The 16,196-nt window shown below is 32.0% G+C and overlaps 1 protein-coding gene across 3 annotated transcripts in view; it reads left to right on the top strand.

The window, feature by feature from the left end:
* Positions 1–16,196, top strand: part of ARHGAP44 (Rho GTPase activating protein 44) — a 148,060-nt gene that overhangs the window by 8,090 nt on the left and 123,774 nt on the right. For all 3 annotated transcript variants that reach the window (XM_031965519.1, XM_031965518.1, XM_031965520.1), the window contains exon 2: positions 14,529–14,568. In XM_031965519.1, the coding sequence (XP_031821379.1) occupies positions 14,529–14,568 (40 nt within the window). The remainder of the gene's footprint in view (positions 1–14,528; positions 14,569–16,196) is intronic.

Raw genomic sequence — 16,196 nt, 5'->3', positions numbered from 1 at the left:
ATTTTTCTATACATATTTCCACAATTGTCATGCTACAGAAGAAAAATGAGATTAAAAAGGAAAAAAGTGAGAAAGAAAACAAAATGCAGGTGAACAGCAACAAAAAGGTGAAAATATTATGTCCATAATTCCATTCCATTCAGTCCCCACAGTCCTCTTGCTGGAGGCAGATAGCTCTCTCCATCACAGATCTATTGAAATTGACCTGAATCATCTCATTGTTGAAGAGAGTCACATCTATCATATTCATGTTCTTCAGAATTGATCATTGCATAATTTTGTTGTTGTGTACAATATTCTCTTTGTTCTACTCACTTCACTTAGCATCAATTCATGTAAGTCTCTCTAGGCCTTTCTGAAATCATCCTTATGGTCATTTCTTATAAAACAATAATATTCCATAGCATTCATATACCATAACATATTCAGCCATTCTCCAGCTGATGGACATCCAGTCAATTTTCAGGTCTTGCCACTATAAAAAGGGCTGCTATAAACATTTTTTCACATATGGTTCCATTTCCCTTTTTTATGAGTTTTTTGGGATACAGACCCAGTAGAGACACTGCTGGATCAAAGGATATGCACATTTTGAAAGCCTTTGGGCATAGTTCTGTTATTGCCCTCCAGAATGGTTGGATCAGTTCATAACTCCACCAACAATGTATTAGTATCCCAGTTTTCCCACATTCCCTCCAACATTTATCATTATCTTTTCCTGTCATCTTAGCCAATCTGAGAGCTATGTAGTGGTACCTCAAGATTATCTTTATTTGCATTTCTTTGATCAATAATGATTTAGAACATTTTTCATATCACTAGAAATGGTTTTAATTTCTTCATCTGAAAATTGTTCATATCTTTTGGTCATTTATCAATTGGAGAATGTATTGTATTCTTATAAATTTGAGTTAATTATATATTTTAAAAATGAGGCTTTTATCAAAATCCTTGGTTGTAAACATTTTTCTCAGTTTTCTGCTTCCCTTCTAATTTTGTATGTATTGGTTTTATTTATATAAAAACTTTTGAACTCAATATAATCAAAATTATCCATTTTGGATTTCATGATGTACTCTAGTTCTTCTTTGGCCACAAATTCCTTATTTGAAGACTTTTAATTTTGTTTTCTTGCAGAATTTATTGTTTGTCTATATATTTGTTCAATTCGAGTACTATATATCTTGAGGTTTCTAGCATAAGATCTTGGGATCTATCTGGGGCTTCTTTTTTTTTTCTTTTTTTTTTATTATTATAGTAACTTTTTATTGACAGAATCCATGCCAGGGTAATTTTTTTTTTATAACATTATCCCTTGCACTCACTTCTGTTCTGATTTTTCCCTCCCACCCTCCACCCCCTCCCCTAGATGGCAAGCAGTCCTATATATGTTGAATATGTCCTAGTGTATCCTAGATACAATGTATGTGTGCAGATCCAAACAGTTTTCTTGTTGTACAGGAAGAATTGGATTCAGAAGGTAGAAATAACCCGGGAAGAAAAATAAAAAATGCAAACAGTTTACATTCATTTCCCAGTGTTTTCCTTTCCTTTCCTTTTCTGTCCATCATTGATCAATTGAAACTGAATTAGGTCTCTTTGTCAAAGAAATCCACTTACATCAGATTACATCTTCATACAGTATTGTTGTTGATGTATATAATGATCTCTTGGTTCTGCTCATTTCACTTAGCATCATTTCATGTAATTCTCTCCAAGCTTCTCTGTATTCATCCTGCTGGTCATTTCTTACAGAACAATAATATTCCATAACATTCATATACCACAATTTACCCAACCATTCTCCAATTGATGGGCATCCACTCAGTTTCCAGCTTCTAGCCACAATATCTGGGGCTTCTTAAAAGTGGCCCTTTGTTTTCTATTTTCAGAAATTCTGGGAAGTTTTCTTGTAATTTTTTTCTTTTGCTAGTCTACAAGAACAAGGATGTCATTAGGACACTGAGAGGTAGGTGCAGAAATGGCTCTAGGTTTCTGAAGGGGTGCATAGGAGACAAAATAGGTAGTTGAACTCAATTAGCTTTTCCAAATAGGACGTATGGAGAAGATATACAGCAAGAACAATTGTCATTAAACAATTCCCATTCCCCACACCAGGACTTTTTTTTTTTTCCACAAGTGTTCTGGGGAGAATAGTATCAAACCTAAAAGACAAAATTAAACAAAAATTTGTTTAATTTGAGAACATGTGTAAACATATACTTTAAAAAGCCTAGTCCTGGAGGCCTTTTATGACTTCCTCCTAGACTTTCCCTTAAATGTATCTCTTTTGGATTCTAAGGATGAATGTCTTTCTTTGGTTAGTAGTCAAAAATTTCTCTGTCACAAGAGTTCACTGTAATGTCTGGACTAGCTCTCTGGAGAACCTCAGGATCAGCCTGGCTTAGTGGCGGAGTGAAGGAGGCAGGAGGGCTACATGGCTGGTCAAAGATGGAGTCTGGAATCTGACGTCTTCTCTTATATCTGTGTCTGTGGCTGACAGCTGTGGCTGAGAGAGCTGTGGTGAGAGTCTTCTGTATCTGAGGCTCCCTTTAGTATGATTACATCACTAGAGCCCACTGAGCTTGCGCAACCATTATATCACCATACTAAGTACTAAGTATATGTTTAACTATAAATACCTTGCTGATCTGGATTTAAGTACACCTTTTCAGAGTTCCACTCTCTACAATTCACAGTTTCTGAAACCACTAATAACCTTGGATGACTGTACATCTGCATTGATTTCCTTTATTTTTGGCTGCTAGCATTCTGAAGGGCATTGCTACTATCATAAAGGGAATCAGATTATTACTAGCATCTATAATGACTGATGAATCTCCTGGGACACTCCTATTTGTTCTATTTAAATCTGTTTTAATTAATTTTAATTAATTAATTAAATTAATGAAATCTACTCAGCTTAATTAAAATAAATCTAGTTAAATCTTTGTTCCTATTTAAAATCAGGGAAGAATAAACAAAAAAGAAATAAAGGTACCATGTGCACATGTATAGATGGCATCCAGGTGGGAGATAAGGCAGCCACTCCTTCTATCACATAGCACCTCACAAGAATTCTTGTTTCATTTACCACCAAAAAGGAAAAGATACTGAGAGATTACTGGATTGTCACTATACTATACAAATTCATTTTCAGCCCAACAGCTTACAAAATAAATCTTTCTGTAGTATCCAGTCCTTTTATAGTCTTTCCATGGTCACAAATTATTTGATTTATATTTTTTTCAGTATAAACTTCAAAACTTTTCAGTCACATGCAAATAGGATAATGGACCACAATGTTCTTTCACTATCATTAGCTCTTCTTCACACAACTGTTCTCAGTACATTCATTTGAAGGGCAGTTCTCTAGCTGATCCTTAGAACAATATGCATCTTTCCTTAATATTTTATTTGAAACTATATTTCTTTGCAAATTGACTTTTTAAAAATCAGTTTTTTCATAAATGTTCCTTTTCTGATCTTTTAGAATCTGAACTGTTTACACATGAAAGAAACTATGTCTTATGTAGAAAATAGAACTAAATATAATGTAGGCATTATTGTATTTCATGTATACATGGAAAACTACTTTTCCCCTTTTTATTTATTTTTAAAAATTTTTTATTTTTTGCAGTTACATGTAAAAACAACTCTTACATTTCTTCTTTTTAATTTTGAGTTAAATTATCTCCCTTTTTTTCCACATGTCTCATTGGAAAGGCAAGCAATTTGATGTAACATATGTATAGTGATGCAGTACATATTTTTATATTAGTCATGTTGTAAAAGAAAACACAAACCAAAAGAAAAGGAAAAAAAGTAAAACAAAGTTAAAAGTATGCTTCAGTCTGCTAGGTTCCATAAGTACTTTCTGTAGAGATTAATAACATTTCATCAAAAATCCTTTGGAATTGTGTTAGGTCATTGTATTACTGAGAATATCTAATTTACAGTAGATCATCATACCAATATTGCTGTTACTATGTATAATGTTCTCCTGCTTCTACTCACTTTACTTTATATCAGTTCATTTAAGTCTTTTCAGGTTTTTCTGAGAACATCCTGTTCATCATTTCTTACAGCACAACAATATTCCATCACAGTCATCTACTACAACTTGTTTTGTCACTCCCCCATTGATGGGCATCCCTGAATTTTTAATATTTTGTCACCACACAAAAAAGATCTCATAAGCTTTTTGTGTATATAGGTCCTTTTCATTTTTTAATTTGATATCTTTAGGATATAGACCTAGTGGTGGTATTGCCAGAAATGTCAGCAAAAGGCATGCACAGTTTTAGAGTCCTTTGGGCAGAATTCCATATTTCTCTCCAGAATGATTAAATCAGTTTACAACTTTACCAACAATGAATTAGTGTCTTAATTTTTCCATATTGGCTCTAACGTTTGTCATTTTCCTTTTCTGTCAAACTAGTCAATGTGATAGGTGTAAGGTGGTACTTCAGAGTTGTTTTAATTTGCATTACTTCAATCAATAGAGATTTGGAGCATTTTTATATGACTATAGATAGCTTTGATTTCTTCTTTTAAAAACAACCTGTTCATGTCCTTTGACTATCAATTAGGGAATGACTTGCTTTCTTTTAATTTGACGTGTGTTTCACATACTTAACTAAGAAGACTTCTATCTGAAAATACTGCTGCAATAACCTCCCAGATTTCTGTCCTCCTTTTAACTCAGACCACATTTGTAGTCTGATCATTGGAGTGTGGATCTCAAGGCCCCAGAGAGGAGTAGAGAGCAAAGGGAACAGAGTTAAATTCTATTGTAAATTTATGCAGTAAGATAAGGAATGTTTAACAAAAAAACCCAAGAAGGTAGGAAGTAGGAGTAATCCAGGTTAAAGTTTGGTAAGATATGATGAAAGAGCAAATGATTGGACAATATATAGAAATGAACTGCTTCAGTTCAATATTAGGAAAACTAGAAGCATAATTTATCATATCAATAGTGAAAACAACAAAAATAATAAGGTTATTTTAATAGGTGCAGAAAAATCTTTTGATAAAATACAAGCACCCATTCTTTTTTATATTTTAGAAAACACAATAATAAATGGGACTTTTAAAAAATGATAAGTAATATCTATCTAAAACCAAAAGAGTAAGCACTATGTGGAATGGGGATAAACTTTCCCCTTTCCAGTAAGGTCAGAGAAAAATTATAATGTCCATTATCACTATTTTTATTAAATATTATACTAGTATGCTAGCTATAACAATAAAACAAGAACAAGAAATCAATGGAATAAGAATAGGCAATGAAGAAAGTAAATCGTAATTTGTTTTTGATAATCATATATTCTGTTGAGAGAATACTAAATTTAAAAAAAACTAAGCAAAACAATTAACTTTAGTATAATTGTGGGATATGAAATAAATCCATATTAACCATAAGAATTTCTATAAATTACCAACAAAATCCAGCAGAGGAAATGATAGAGAGAGATTTCATTTAATTACAGTCATTATAAAATACTTGGTAGTCTACAGCGAAGGCATAGAGAGGAACCATGTGAGGAAATTATGAAACATTTCTCATAAGCACATTAAAGAAGAGATATAAATAATTGGAGAATATTAATTACTCATGGATAGGTCAAGCCAATATAACAAAAATGAAAATATAACCTAAATTCACTTATTCAATACCATACCAATCAAACTACCAAAGAAGTATTTTATAGAGCTAGAAAAAATATCAAATTTAATCTGGAGTAATAAAAGCCCCCAAACATCAAGATAATTAAGAAAAAGGTGAAGGAATGTAGCCTAGCAGTATGAGTTCTCAAACTGTGATATAAAGCTATAATTATCAAAAGAATTTGGTACTAGATAAAAAATAAAATGGCTGATCAATGGAATATATTGGGTTCTCAATCTCTTTCTCTCTCTTCCCTGTGTGTGTGTATATGTGTGTGTATAAACATTTATATGTATATACACATATAGATGTGGAGCGGGAGGGGGAGGGAGACTAAACAGCCATAGTAGTCTAGTGTTTGATAAGCCCAAAGACTTGACAAAAAACAGCTGAGAAAACTGGAAAATAGTCTGGCCGAAATTGATCATAGACTGACATCTCATACCATATATCAAATCAAGATCAAAATGTATTCATGATTTAGACATGAACAATGGATATCATAAACAAATTAGTGGAGCTTGGAAGAAATTACCTGTAAAATCTATGGTTAAGGGAAGGGTTCAGTACAAACCAAAAGACAGAGAGGTTCACCAGAGGTAAAGTGGATAATTTTTATTGCATAAAATTTTTAAAATGTTTTAAAATTAAAAGAAAAGCAGGGAATTGGAAAAAATCTTTTAAAAATATCTTTGATAAAAATTTCATTTCTAAAATAGAAATCTGAGTTAAATTTATAAAAATAATAATTATTGCTCATGGTCATCTGGGCATTTGAATGACCCATTACTTTTTAAGAAAAATGTTTCTAACAGATATTTCTATACTGAATATTTATTATCTCCAAATAATTTGAAATGAAAAACTCTCAAAATTCATGTAGTTGATCAAATAAATTAAAAATAAGTGGGAAGTATATTCCATACCTATGGAAGTAAGCACTATGTGGAATGGGGATAAACTTTCCCCTTTCCAGTAAGGTCAGAGAAAAATTATAATGTCCATTATCACTATTTTTATTAAATATTATACTAGTATGCTAGCTATAACAATAAAACAAGAACAAGCAAACAATTAACTATAGATAGGAATTTTTCCTATCTATAAATGAAGTTGTATCAAAGATATTTAAGAAAGTTGACAGCAACCAATTCACTAGATTCATGAATATTAACCAATACTAACTAATAAAAGAATAGCAATATTACAAAACCATTTCTAAGTTTCATTAAATATAATGAATAGAATTAAATTGCAATAATAACAGTTGTGGGCATTTATATAGTGATTTAAAGCTTAGACAAAAAGGGAGAGAGAAAGAGAGAGAGATGTTCTGTTTTGAACATCATATTTTAGGAAGAAAATTCTAAAATTACAGTTAAAAAGAAGACAGTTAGAATAGTGTTGGGCCTCAAGATCAGGTCATATGAGAATTTTTTGAAGGAATTTGGGCTATTTAAAGCTAAGAGTTGCATATAGAGAAGTCATGATAGCTGTCTTCAAGTATTGAAAAGACTATCAAGTAAAAGAATAATAACTCTTGTTCTGATGGTCACAAAAACTAAGAATCATGAATAGAAATTACAGATTTATGCTTGATATAAGGAAAAGCTTCCTAATACTTAGAATTGTATAAAAGTGGAAGATGCGCTCTCAAGTGGTAGTGTCCTCACTGAAGATCTTCAAGCAAAGAATGGGTACCATTTTGGGAATCTTGTGAAAGACTTCTTGGTCAACTCTCTTTTACATGTTGTTAGTTTTACTTATAGTGGTAGATTTTGGTGGATGGGTTTCCCGTGAAAGTGAGAGAAAAAAAGAGAGAACTTCTCTCTAAATGTTCTTTTATTTGACCAAGTGTTCCTATTTCCATATATGTATAAATATATGTAAAATTAAACTAATAAATAATAAAAATAACTACTGTCTAATTGTTATATGTATATGTAATATACAATTTAGAACAAGATAAAAAGAAATAGAAATATTTGAATAATTCGTCTCTTTAATTTCCCAGTTCTAGATGGCATTTCCAGGGCAAAAAGGAGTGCTTGTGGTCACAAATGAACAGAGGTCCTGGTTTCAATTTTAAAGGATGAGAGAGTAGGGTCTCTAGTTCCTGCTTTCAGTGCCAGGGTGGAGAGGGTAGCTCTTGTGATCACAGAGGAGCAGGTATCCTTTCTGAGGGAAGATCATGTGAGGTACAACCTTTCCCTAAAAATTTACAGACCTCCAGAACTAGCTATAAAAACAGTAGGAAAAAAAAGGCCTGAAGAACAAAAGAGTGACTCCTCCTTTCAGGTGAACAGAGCACAACTCTAACTTATTTTTTTTAAAATTTAATAGCCTTTTATTTACAGGTTATATGCATGGGTAACTTTACAGCATTAACAATTGCCAAACCTCTTGTTCCAATTTTTCACCTCTTACCCCCCCCACCCCCTCCCCTAGATGGCAGGATGACCAGTAGATGTATTTAAATACATTATTTAATGTATTTAATGTATTTAAATACATTAAAATATAAATTAGATACACAATAAGTATACATGACCAAAACGTTATTTTGCTGTACAAAAAGAATCAGACTTTGAAATATTGTACAATTAGCTTGTGAAGGAAATCAAAAATGCAGGTGGGCATAAATATAGGGATTGGGAATTCAATGTAATGGTTTTTAGTCATCTCCCAGAGTTCTTTCTCTGGGTGTAGCTGGTTCAGTTCATTACTGCTCCATTGGAAATGATTTGGTTGATCTCGTTGCTGAGGATGGCCAGGTCCATCAGAACTGGTCATCATATAATATTGTTGTTGAAGTATATAATGATCTCCTGGTCCTGCTCATTTCACTCAGCATCAGTTCATGTAAGTCTCTCCAGGCCTTTCTGAAATCATTTCTTACAGAACAGTAATATTCCATAACATTCATATACCACAATTTATTCAGCCATTCTCCAACTGATGGACATCCATTCAGTTTCCAACAACTCTAACTTAAAACCTGAAATCAAGGAATAGGCTGGAAAAAATGTGTAAATAATGAAAAAGAATCTGACTATGGAAACTCAAGATACAAGCCCATAATAAAATAATAAAGTAAAATCATCAAGTACATTATCAAAGTAAAAATGTAGATTAGACAAAAGACCAACTAGAAGTTATAAAGAAATAATTTTAAAAAGCAAAAAGAAAAATTATTTTAAAATTCAATCAAAGCAATAAATGAAAACTTGGGGAAAGAAATGTAAGAAAACTGTAAGAAAATTATGAAAAGAGAATTAATATTCTGGTAAAAGGACACAAAAATACCTAAGAAAATGACTGCTTAAAAAGAATTAGCCAGATTAAACAAAGATTAAACAGATTAAACAGATTAAACAAAGTTAAAAGAACAAAAAATAAGAGAAGACAATGTGAAAATATCATCAGAAAAACAGTTGGCCTGGAAAAAGAAACTAAAGAAAAATAATTTGAGAATTATTCAACTGTGACCAAGAAAAAAGGGTTTAGACATCATATTTCAAGGAATTATAAGGGGAAACTGCCTGGATATCTTAGAACCAGAGGATAAAATAAAAAATTAAAGAATCCACTGATCACTTCTTAAAAGAATTCCCAAAATTAAAATTCCCAAGAATATTACAGTAAAATTCCAGAAGGAAAAAATACTGAAAGCAGCCAGAAAGAGACTATTCAAATATTATGGCACTACTAGAGTAAGCTGCTACAATGAAAAAAGAGAGGAGAACTTGGAAAATAATATTCTGAAAGGCAGAGGAACTAGGATTAAAATCAGGAAGAACCTACCCATCCAAACTGAGTATAATCCTTCAGAAGGAAAAATTGATATTTAATGAAGCAGAAAACTTTCAAGCATTCCATATGAAAAGACAAGAACTAAATTGATCATTTGACATTCAAACACAAGACTTAAGAAGCATAAAAAAGTACATGATAAAGAAATCATAAAAGACTTAATAAGGCTAAACTGTTTACATACCTATAGAGAAGATGATATATGTAACTCCTAAGAACTTACTCAACATATGGGCAATTAGAAGGAATATACATGGACAGAGGGAATAATTATGAGTCAATTATGTTGGAATGATTTAAGAAAAACCTGAAGGGTTGAGAAAAAGGAATGCATTGAGAAAAGAAAAATTATGTCATGTAAAAAAGGCATTCAAGGAAGAACTTTCACAAAGGAGAGGAAAATGAGAGATAACCTCATTTTCATTTTAATTGATTCAAAGATGGAAGAAAATATGTGTATATGTTCAAAAATCTCTTATACAAAAGGGAAATAAAAGAGAAATGGAATAAGTTAAAAGAATAGGGAGATAAGAGGATAGATTAATGGAGGTGATGGTCAAAAGCAAAAGAAGCTTTTGCGGAGAACAGGGTAAAAAGAGAGAAAAAGATAAAGAGAAGAGAATAGGGTAGTATTAATTAATATCATATTTTATATTTTCATATAATCAGATGAATTAATTAATAATCATAACAGTGAATCTGAATGGGATGAAGTCATATAAAAAGAAGTAGGATCATTATTAGAAATTTTCATTAAATTCATACATAAAGCAGAATAGATAAGAAATTAGAATCTACCAGTAAATTATTGTTCATAAGAAACACATTTGAAATAAAAAAAAAAACCATACACCTAGTTAAAATAAGGAGTTGAAGCAGAATCTATTATATTCAGCTGAAGTTAAAAAAAAAAAAAAAAGCAGGAATCTCAGACAAAGCAAAAGCAAAAATAGACCTAATTAAATGAGATAATTAGGGAAATTACATTTAGCTAAAAGGTGTTGTAGACAATGAAATAACATCAGTACTAAAAATATATGTACCAAATGGCATAAAATCCAAATACTTAAAGAAAAAGATAATTGAGTTAACAGGCAGAAATAGACAGTCTAACTATACCAGTGAGAGAACTCATCTACTCTTTCTCAAGACTAAATAAATCTAACCAATCACTCCACCCCATCAGTGTAGCACCAGACAGGAGGATTCCTAGGGTCCTCAGGACAACATTAGTGCAGCACCAGTTAAATAGCCAGTGTCTACAGCACCTGGCAGAAGCCTAAGACAGTGTGCCTTTCACTATGGGAGCAGAGCTCAAATTTATAAGAAAGGAAAAAAGATCAAAATGAAAGATGAGCAAACACACACAAACACACACACACACACACACACACACACACACAAAAGACTTTGACCATAGAATTATTATGGTGACAGGGAAGAACAACACAAAAACTCAGAAGAGTTGTAATAGTGTCAAAACACCTATGGACAAAAGCTCAAAGAAAAATGGGAAGTAATCTCCTGCTCAGAAAGAACTCGTGTAACTCTAAAAGGAACTTAAAAATCATATAAATAGAAGAAAAATTAGTAAAAGAAATCAGAGTATTGCAAAATAATTTTGAAAAAGAGTCAATAGCTTAGAAAAAATAAGGCTTAAAAAGGAAATTGGCCAAATGAGAAAGATCTAAAAATTCCAATGAAGAAAACAACTTCCTACAAAGTACAACTGGGCAAATGGAAAAGAAAATATAAAAGCTAACTGGTGAAAACAACTCCTTTAAAGATAGAATTGGGCAAGTGGAAACTGATGACTCTATGAGACATCAAGAATCAAACAAATTCAAAAAAATGAAAAAAAAAAAGAAAATACATAAAACATCTTCAAGAAATTATCAAAAATTACCCTGATATACTGGAACCAGAACACAAAATAGAGATTAAAAGAATCAGTTACATCAGGAAAAAGATCCAAAAATAAAAACTATAAGGAACATTGTAGACAAATTATAAAACTATCATATCAAGGAATAAGATATGAACAGGTAGTTTTTAGATGGAAAAAAAAACTACCTATAGGCATGAAAAAGTACACTAAATCATTTTTGATTAGAGAAATGCAAATAAAGACAACTCTGAGATACCACCTCAGACTTAAAAGAATGGCTAATATGACAAAACACAAGAAAAATGTTAAGTGTTAGGATTTAGGAAAATTGGGATACTAATTCATTGTTGGTGGAGTTGTGAATTAATCCAATCATTCTGAAAAGCAATTTGAAACCATGCCCAAAGGGCAACCAAACTGTGCATACCCTTTGATCCAGCAACAACACTACTGGGTCTGCATGTCAAAGAGACAATTAAAAAAAGGAAAAGAACCTACATGTGCAAAAATATTAATAGCTCTTTTCATTGTAGCAAAATGTTGGTAATTGAGGGGATGCCCATCAATTAGGGAATGGCTGAACAATCCTATTGTTTATGAATGTAATAGAAATTACATTACTAATTAATAATTAACTATTATGCAATAAGGAATGATGAACAGGCAGATTTCATAAAAACCTAGAAAGACTTGTATGAATGTGAAATGAGCAGAAATAGAAAAACATTGTATACAGTATCAGCAACATTATGTGATGATTAACTATGAATGACTCAGCTCTTTTCAGCAACAGAATGATCCAAGACAAGCACAAAGGAGTCATGAAGAAAAATATTATTCACATCTAGATAAAAAAGTCATAGATGCAGACAGCTATTTTTTCACTTACTTTTTCATTTGTTTTTCTTTTGATCTGATTCTTTCACAACTGTGACTAGTATGAAAATATGATTTACATGATAATATATCCAAAATATAATTGTCGACCATTTTAGGAAGGGGAGAGAAAAGAGGAAGGAGGAAAATTTGGAGCTCAAAATCTTATAAAATAAATGCTAAAAATTGTCTTGAGATGTAATTATGGAAAGAAAATGAAATATCATTAAAAAAAAAAAAAGAATAGGATAGGGATAGTCTAAGACTACCACAGTTTAAGAAGAACATAAGTTGGAGAGTGTCCAGAAAGTAGGATGATGAAGGCCTTGACTGTATACTATATAAGAATTCATTGGAATAACTGGGAAAATTTAGACAGGAAAGACGAAAAATTGAGGAGGAAGGAGGAGAAATAGATTTACTATGTTTGAAAATATCTGAAAGTCTATCAAGTAGAAGAGGGAAAAATTAGATTTGCTCTGTTTAACCCCAGGGAATAGAATCAAGAAAATGTGTAGAAGTTTAAAAAAAGAACAGGTTAGGGCTTATTTCAGAAAAAAAAAAAAAAACCCAAAAACCAAAAACCTACTTCAGAGTGGACTACTTCAAGAGGTGGTTTGTTTCCCTTCCTTGAAAGTCTTCAAACAGGCTAGATGACCATTTATCAAGTATAGTTTGTTGCTTATACTTTGTTCTCTAAGAGGATCATAACATTAGGGAAGTAATGCCAGGATAACATGAAAGTGAAAGTCACCAGCCTCACTTTCTCCTCAAGAATCATCTGGGTCCAAATCAAGATAAAATAACTGGAGATGGCTCTGGGTTCAGTGCAATACTTTAGCTTTTTTTAACTAATGTCTTCAACAAGTGTCACTTAGTTTGATGGAGGCAACTCATTCATTCAGTGATTAAGGCTATATAAGAAAGACATTAAGCAAAGAATGGCATTTTTTTACCTAGTCAAAAAAAAAAAATCAATGTAGGAGGGGAACATCCTTAGGGTTTCTAGCCAAAGCAGAAGCATGTACTTTCATTCTGAGGCAATTGAGGCCCAAACAAAGGCCAAGTGGGACTTGGCCTGGGACTTTTAGTTGGACTATTTAAACATTCTCTACATAATGTGTAGAGGCCAATATTTTAAATTTAAGGCATTTAAGGTTTAAGGAAAGAATCTAATCCATGAACCCCAAGATACTTTAGAAGGTTTCAGGAATCAAAATATACATTTCTTTGGACAGAGCAATCATAAGAAGGGAAAGAAAAAAAGAAAAAAAAAACAGAACCAGGAGAACACAGCAATAGCAATATCATGCAGTGATCAACTATGATTGGTTTTGCTCTTCTCAGCAATAGTAGGATGCAAGACAATTCTAAAAGACTCATGATGGAAAATTCTATCCACATCCAGAGAAAGAACTGATGAAATATAAATGCAGATTGAAGCATAGTGTTTTCACTTTATTTTTTTTATGTTTTTTTCCTTTAGTTTCTTTTTTCACAGCATGATTAAAAAGGAAAAATGTTTTACATGATTGCACATATATAACCTATATCAAATTGCTTGCCATCTTGGAGGGAGGAGGCAGGGATTTGAAACTCAAAATTTTATTTTAAAAAATGAACGTTAAAAATTGTCTTTACATGTATTGAAAAAATAAAATACCATTAAAAAAGAAAAGAAATACTTTTTAAAAGAACATAAATAGATTTCATAAAGAAAGATAGCATGTTTTAGTTGATAGTTATATGAAGTAGAGTAGAAATCTTTAGATCAAATTGTGCTTCTAATACTTACTAATAGTCTGATAGTAGATAAATCATTTATTCCTTCTGAGCCTCAGCCAGTCTTCAATGATTGTAAATATGAATTTCAGTCTTTGTGGAAGAAGTTCCAGAACTAATGGAATCATATTTTTTTGATATTGAATAAGTTGCATTTTCTTCCTTTGTTACCACTGAAGTTAGTCTATCCTTTACTTTATGGTTTTTTAATATTCAGATGCCTCGCAAACATCTTCTGAGTGATTTTCCAGTGTGGGAATTTTCTCTCCAACAATTTTGAACCCTTAATGTTCAACTGGAAGATGCCCTTTGTAGTCTTGAAGTACTGCTTATCTACTTTGTTCTCTTAAAATCAGAAATTTCTCATAGTTGCTGTTTCCTTAATTCTAATCTGCAGAATGTAATTGATATGGTTTTAATTTTAATTTCTCAGCTGATGTTCTCTCTCTCTCTCTCTCTCTCTCTCTCTCTCTCTCTTTCTCTTTCTCTCTCTTTCAGGGCAGAAAAGACTGAAGTTCTAAATGAAGACCTTCTTCAGGTAAGATAGTTTTTTGAATAACTACCTTAACTGAACATTATTCTATACCTCTCTCCTTCCCCCTCATCACTGAACTTTTTCTTAAATATTTCTCATAATATTCTCATAAGAATACTATATATTATATACATTACATATTATATGAAATATATCATCATAGTTATATAAGAATATTCACAATTACTATTATTTCTGAATTATTTAGATACATAGACACAGATCTTAAAGATATAAAGAATTTCAAGATTATCAATCTGCCTTTAGAGTATTATTAACTTTATTTTACAAATAAAATATCTCTGGCCTTTATAATTGAGATACCTATGAGATAAAATCACTTGAACATGCTATTCTTGTGCTTGAAATCATAGTGTCATAGGACTTAAAGCTTGAAGGGACCTTAGAGATCAGAGACTTGGAGCTGGATTCTGTCAAAGTTTATTGTCATTAGTTGTAAACAACTCATACCTGAGCAAAAATCCATTCTACAACATCTCCCTAAAGTTGTTCTTTAGACTATACTTGAAAGGGACAGTTATAATTCATTCAAGGGCATCCACTTCCAATTTTGGATAGTTCTAACTGTTAAGAGAGTTTTTTCTTCTTAAATGAGTGTGTGGGAGTGTCTTCCAACAATAATTAGTGCCTCACACCTCTCACAGAGGTGTGGAGAAATTAATCTCTGGGCTGGTTCAATCACTTCAATGAGCTTTCATACTGACATGTTCCAGAGTAGGACCATCATCAGGAAGTTACAATCTTGACTCTCTCAGGGTGTTAGATATTTCTCTGTTATAAAGGAATTCACTTCTTCTACTCAAAATTTTAGCTTTCAGTCCCCCACTAATTTACTTCTACTCACAAACCAACCACTCATATGATGACATTTAAAAATATTAAACATAACTATTTACTTAGCACTAAGGAAAAATATGACATCATATGTACTCATATTAAAGCAAATACAGGATTAATAAATACTTCAAAATCCAAATATAAACCTGAGTCACAATGTCCCACTAATACATTCAGTAGGAGTGCATTTGGGTGTGAGAGTATGAAAATACAGAAATTTTCCAAGGACATAGGACTGAGAAAAAACAATGTGCTTTAGCTAACTCACAATTCTGAAACCATAAAGTTCAGTGTTATTTTTCTTTCTTTAGAAATGTCACCAAAAGTTCTTTGATGAACATAGCTTCTGTGTTGAACTGATACTTCTGCTGCAAAGCTGAGCCATGTTGTGCTACTAATAGCTGACTGGGAAAAATGTCTCAGCCAGACTAGTCTACTCACTGGCGACTACTGCTCCTTCCCTGATAATTACAAAATCCTTGTGTTACCTTCATCCTTTAAAAAATCTTCATTAGATCCTATCATGCCAGCATGGTGGCTGTTGTCTTGTATCTTTCTTCCCCTTCTCAACTACTTTTTGAGAAAACCTCTTCTAATCTATGCTTCTGCTTCCCCTCTTCTCTAACTCCCTTATAAATTCTCTGCAGTCTGGTTTTCAACTTCATCATTTCTCTGAAATCACTCTCTCTAAAATGACCAATGATCTCTTCCTTGCCCAATCTTATAGCCTCTTCTCAATTCTTAATCATTTTTTTCTAACTTCTGACATCATT

This window comes from Sarcophilus harrisii, chromosome 4 (genome assembly GCF_902635505.1).
Source record: "Sarcophilus harrisii chromosome 4, mSarHar1.11, whole genome shotgun sequence".
Lineage (NCBI taxonomy): Eukaryota > Metazoa > Chordata > Mammalia > Dasyuromorphia > Dasyuridae > Sarcophilus > Sarcophilus harrisii.
Note: the sequence above shows the minus strand (reverse complement) of the source record. Positions and strands in the feature narration are given on the sequence as shown.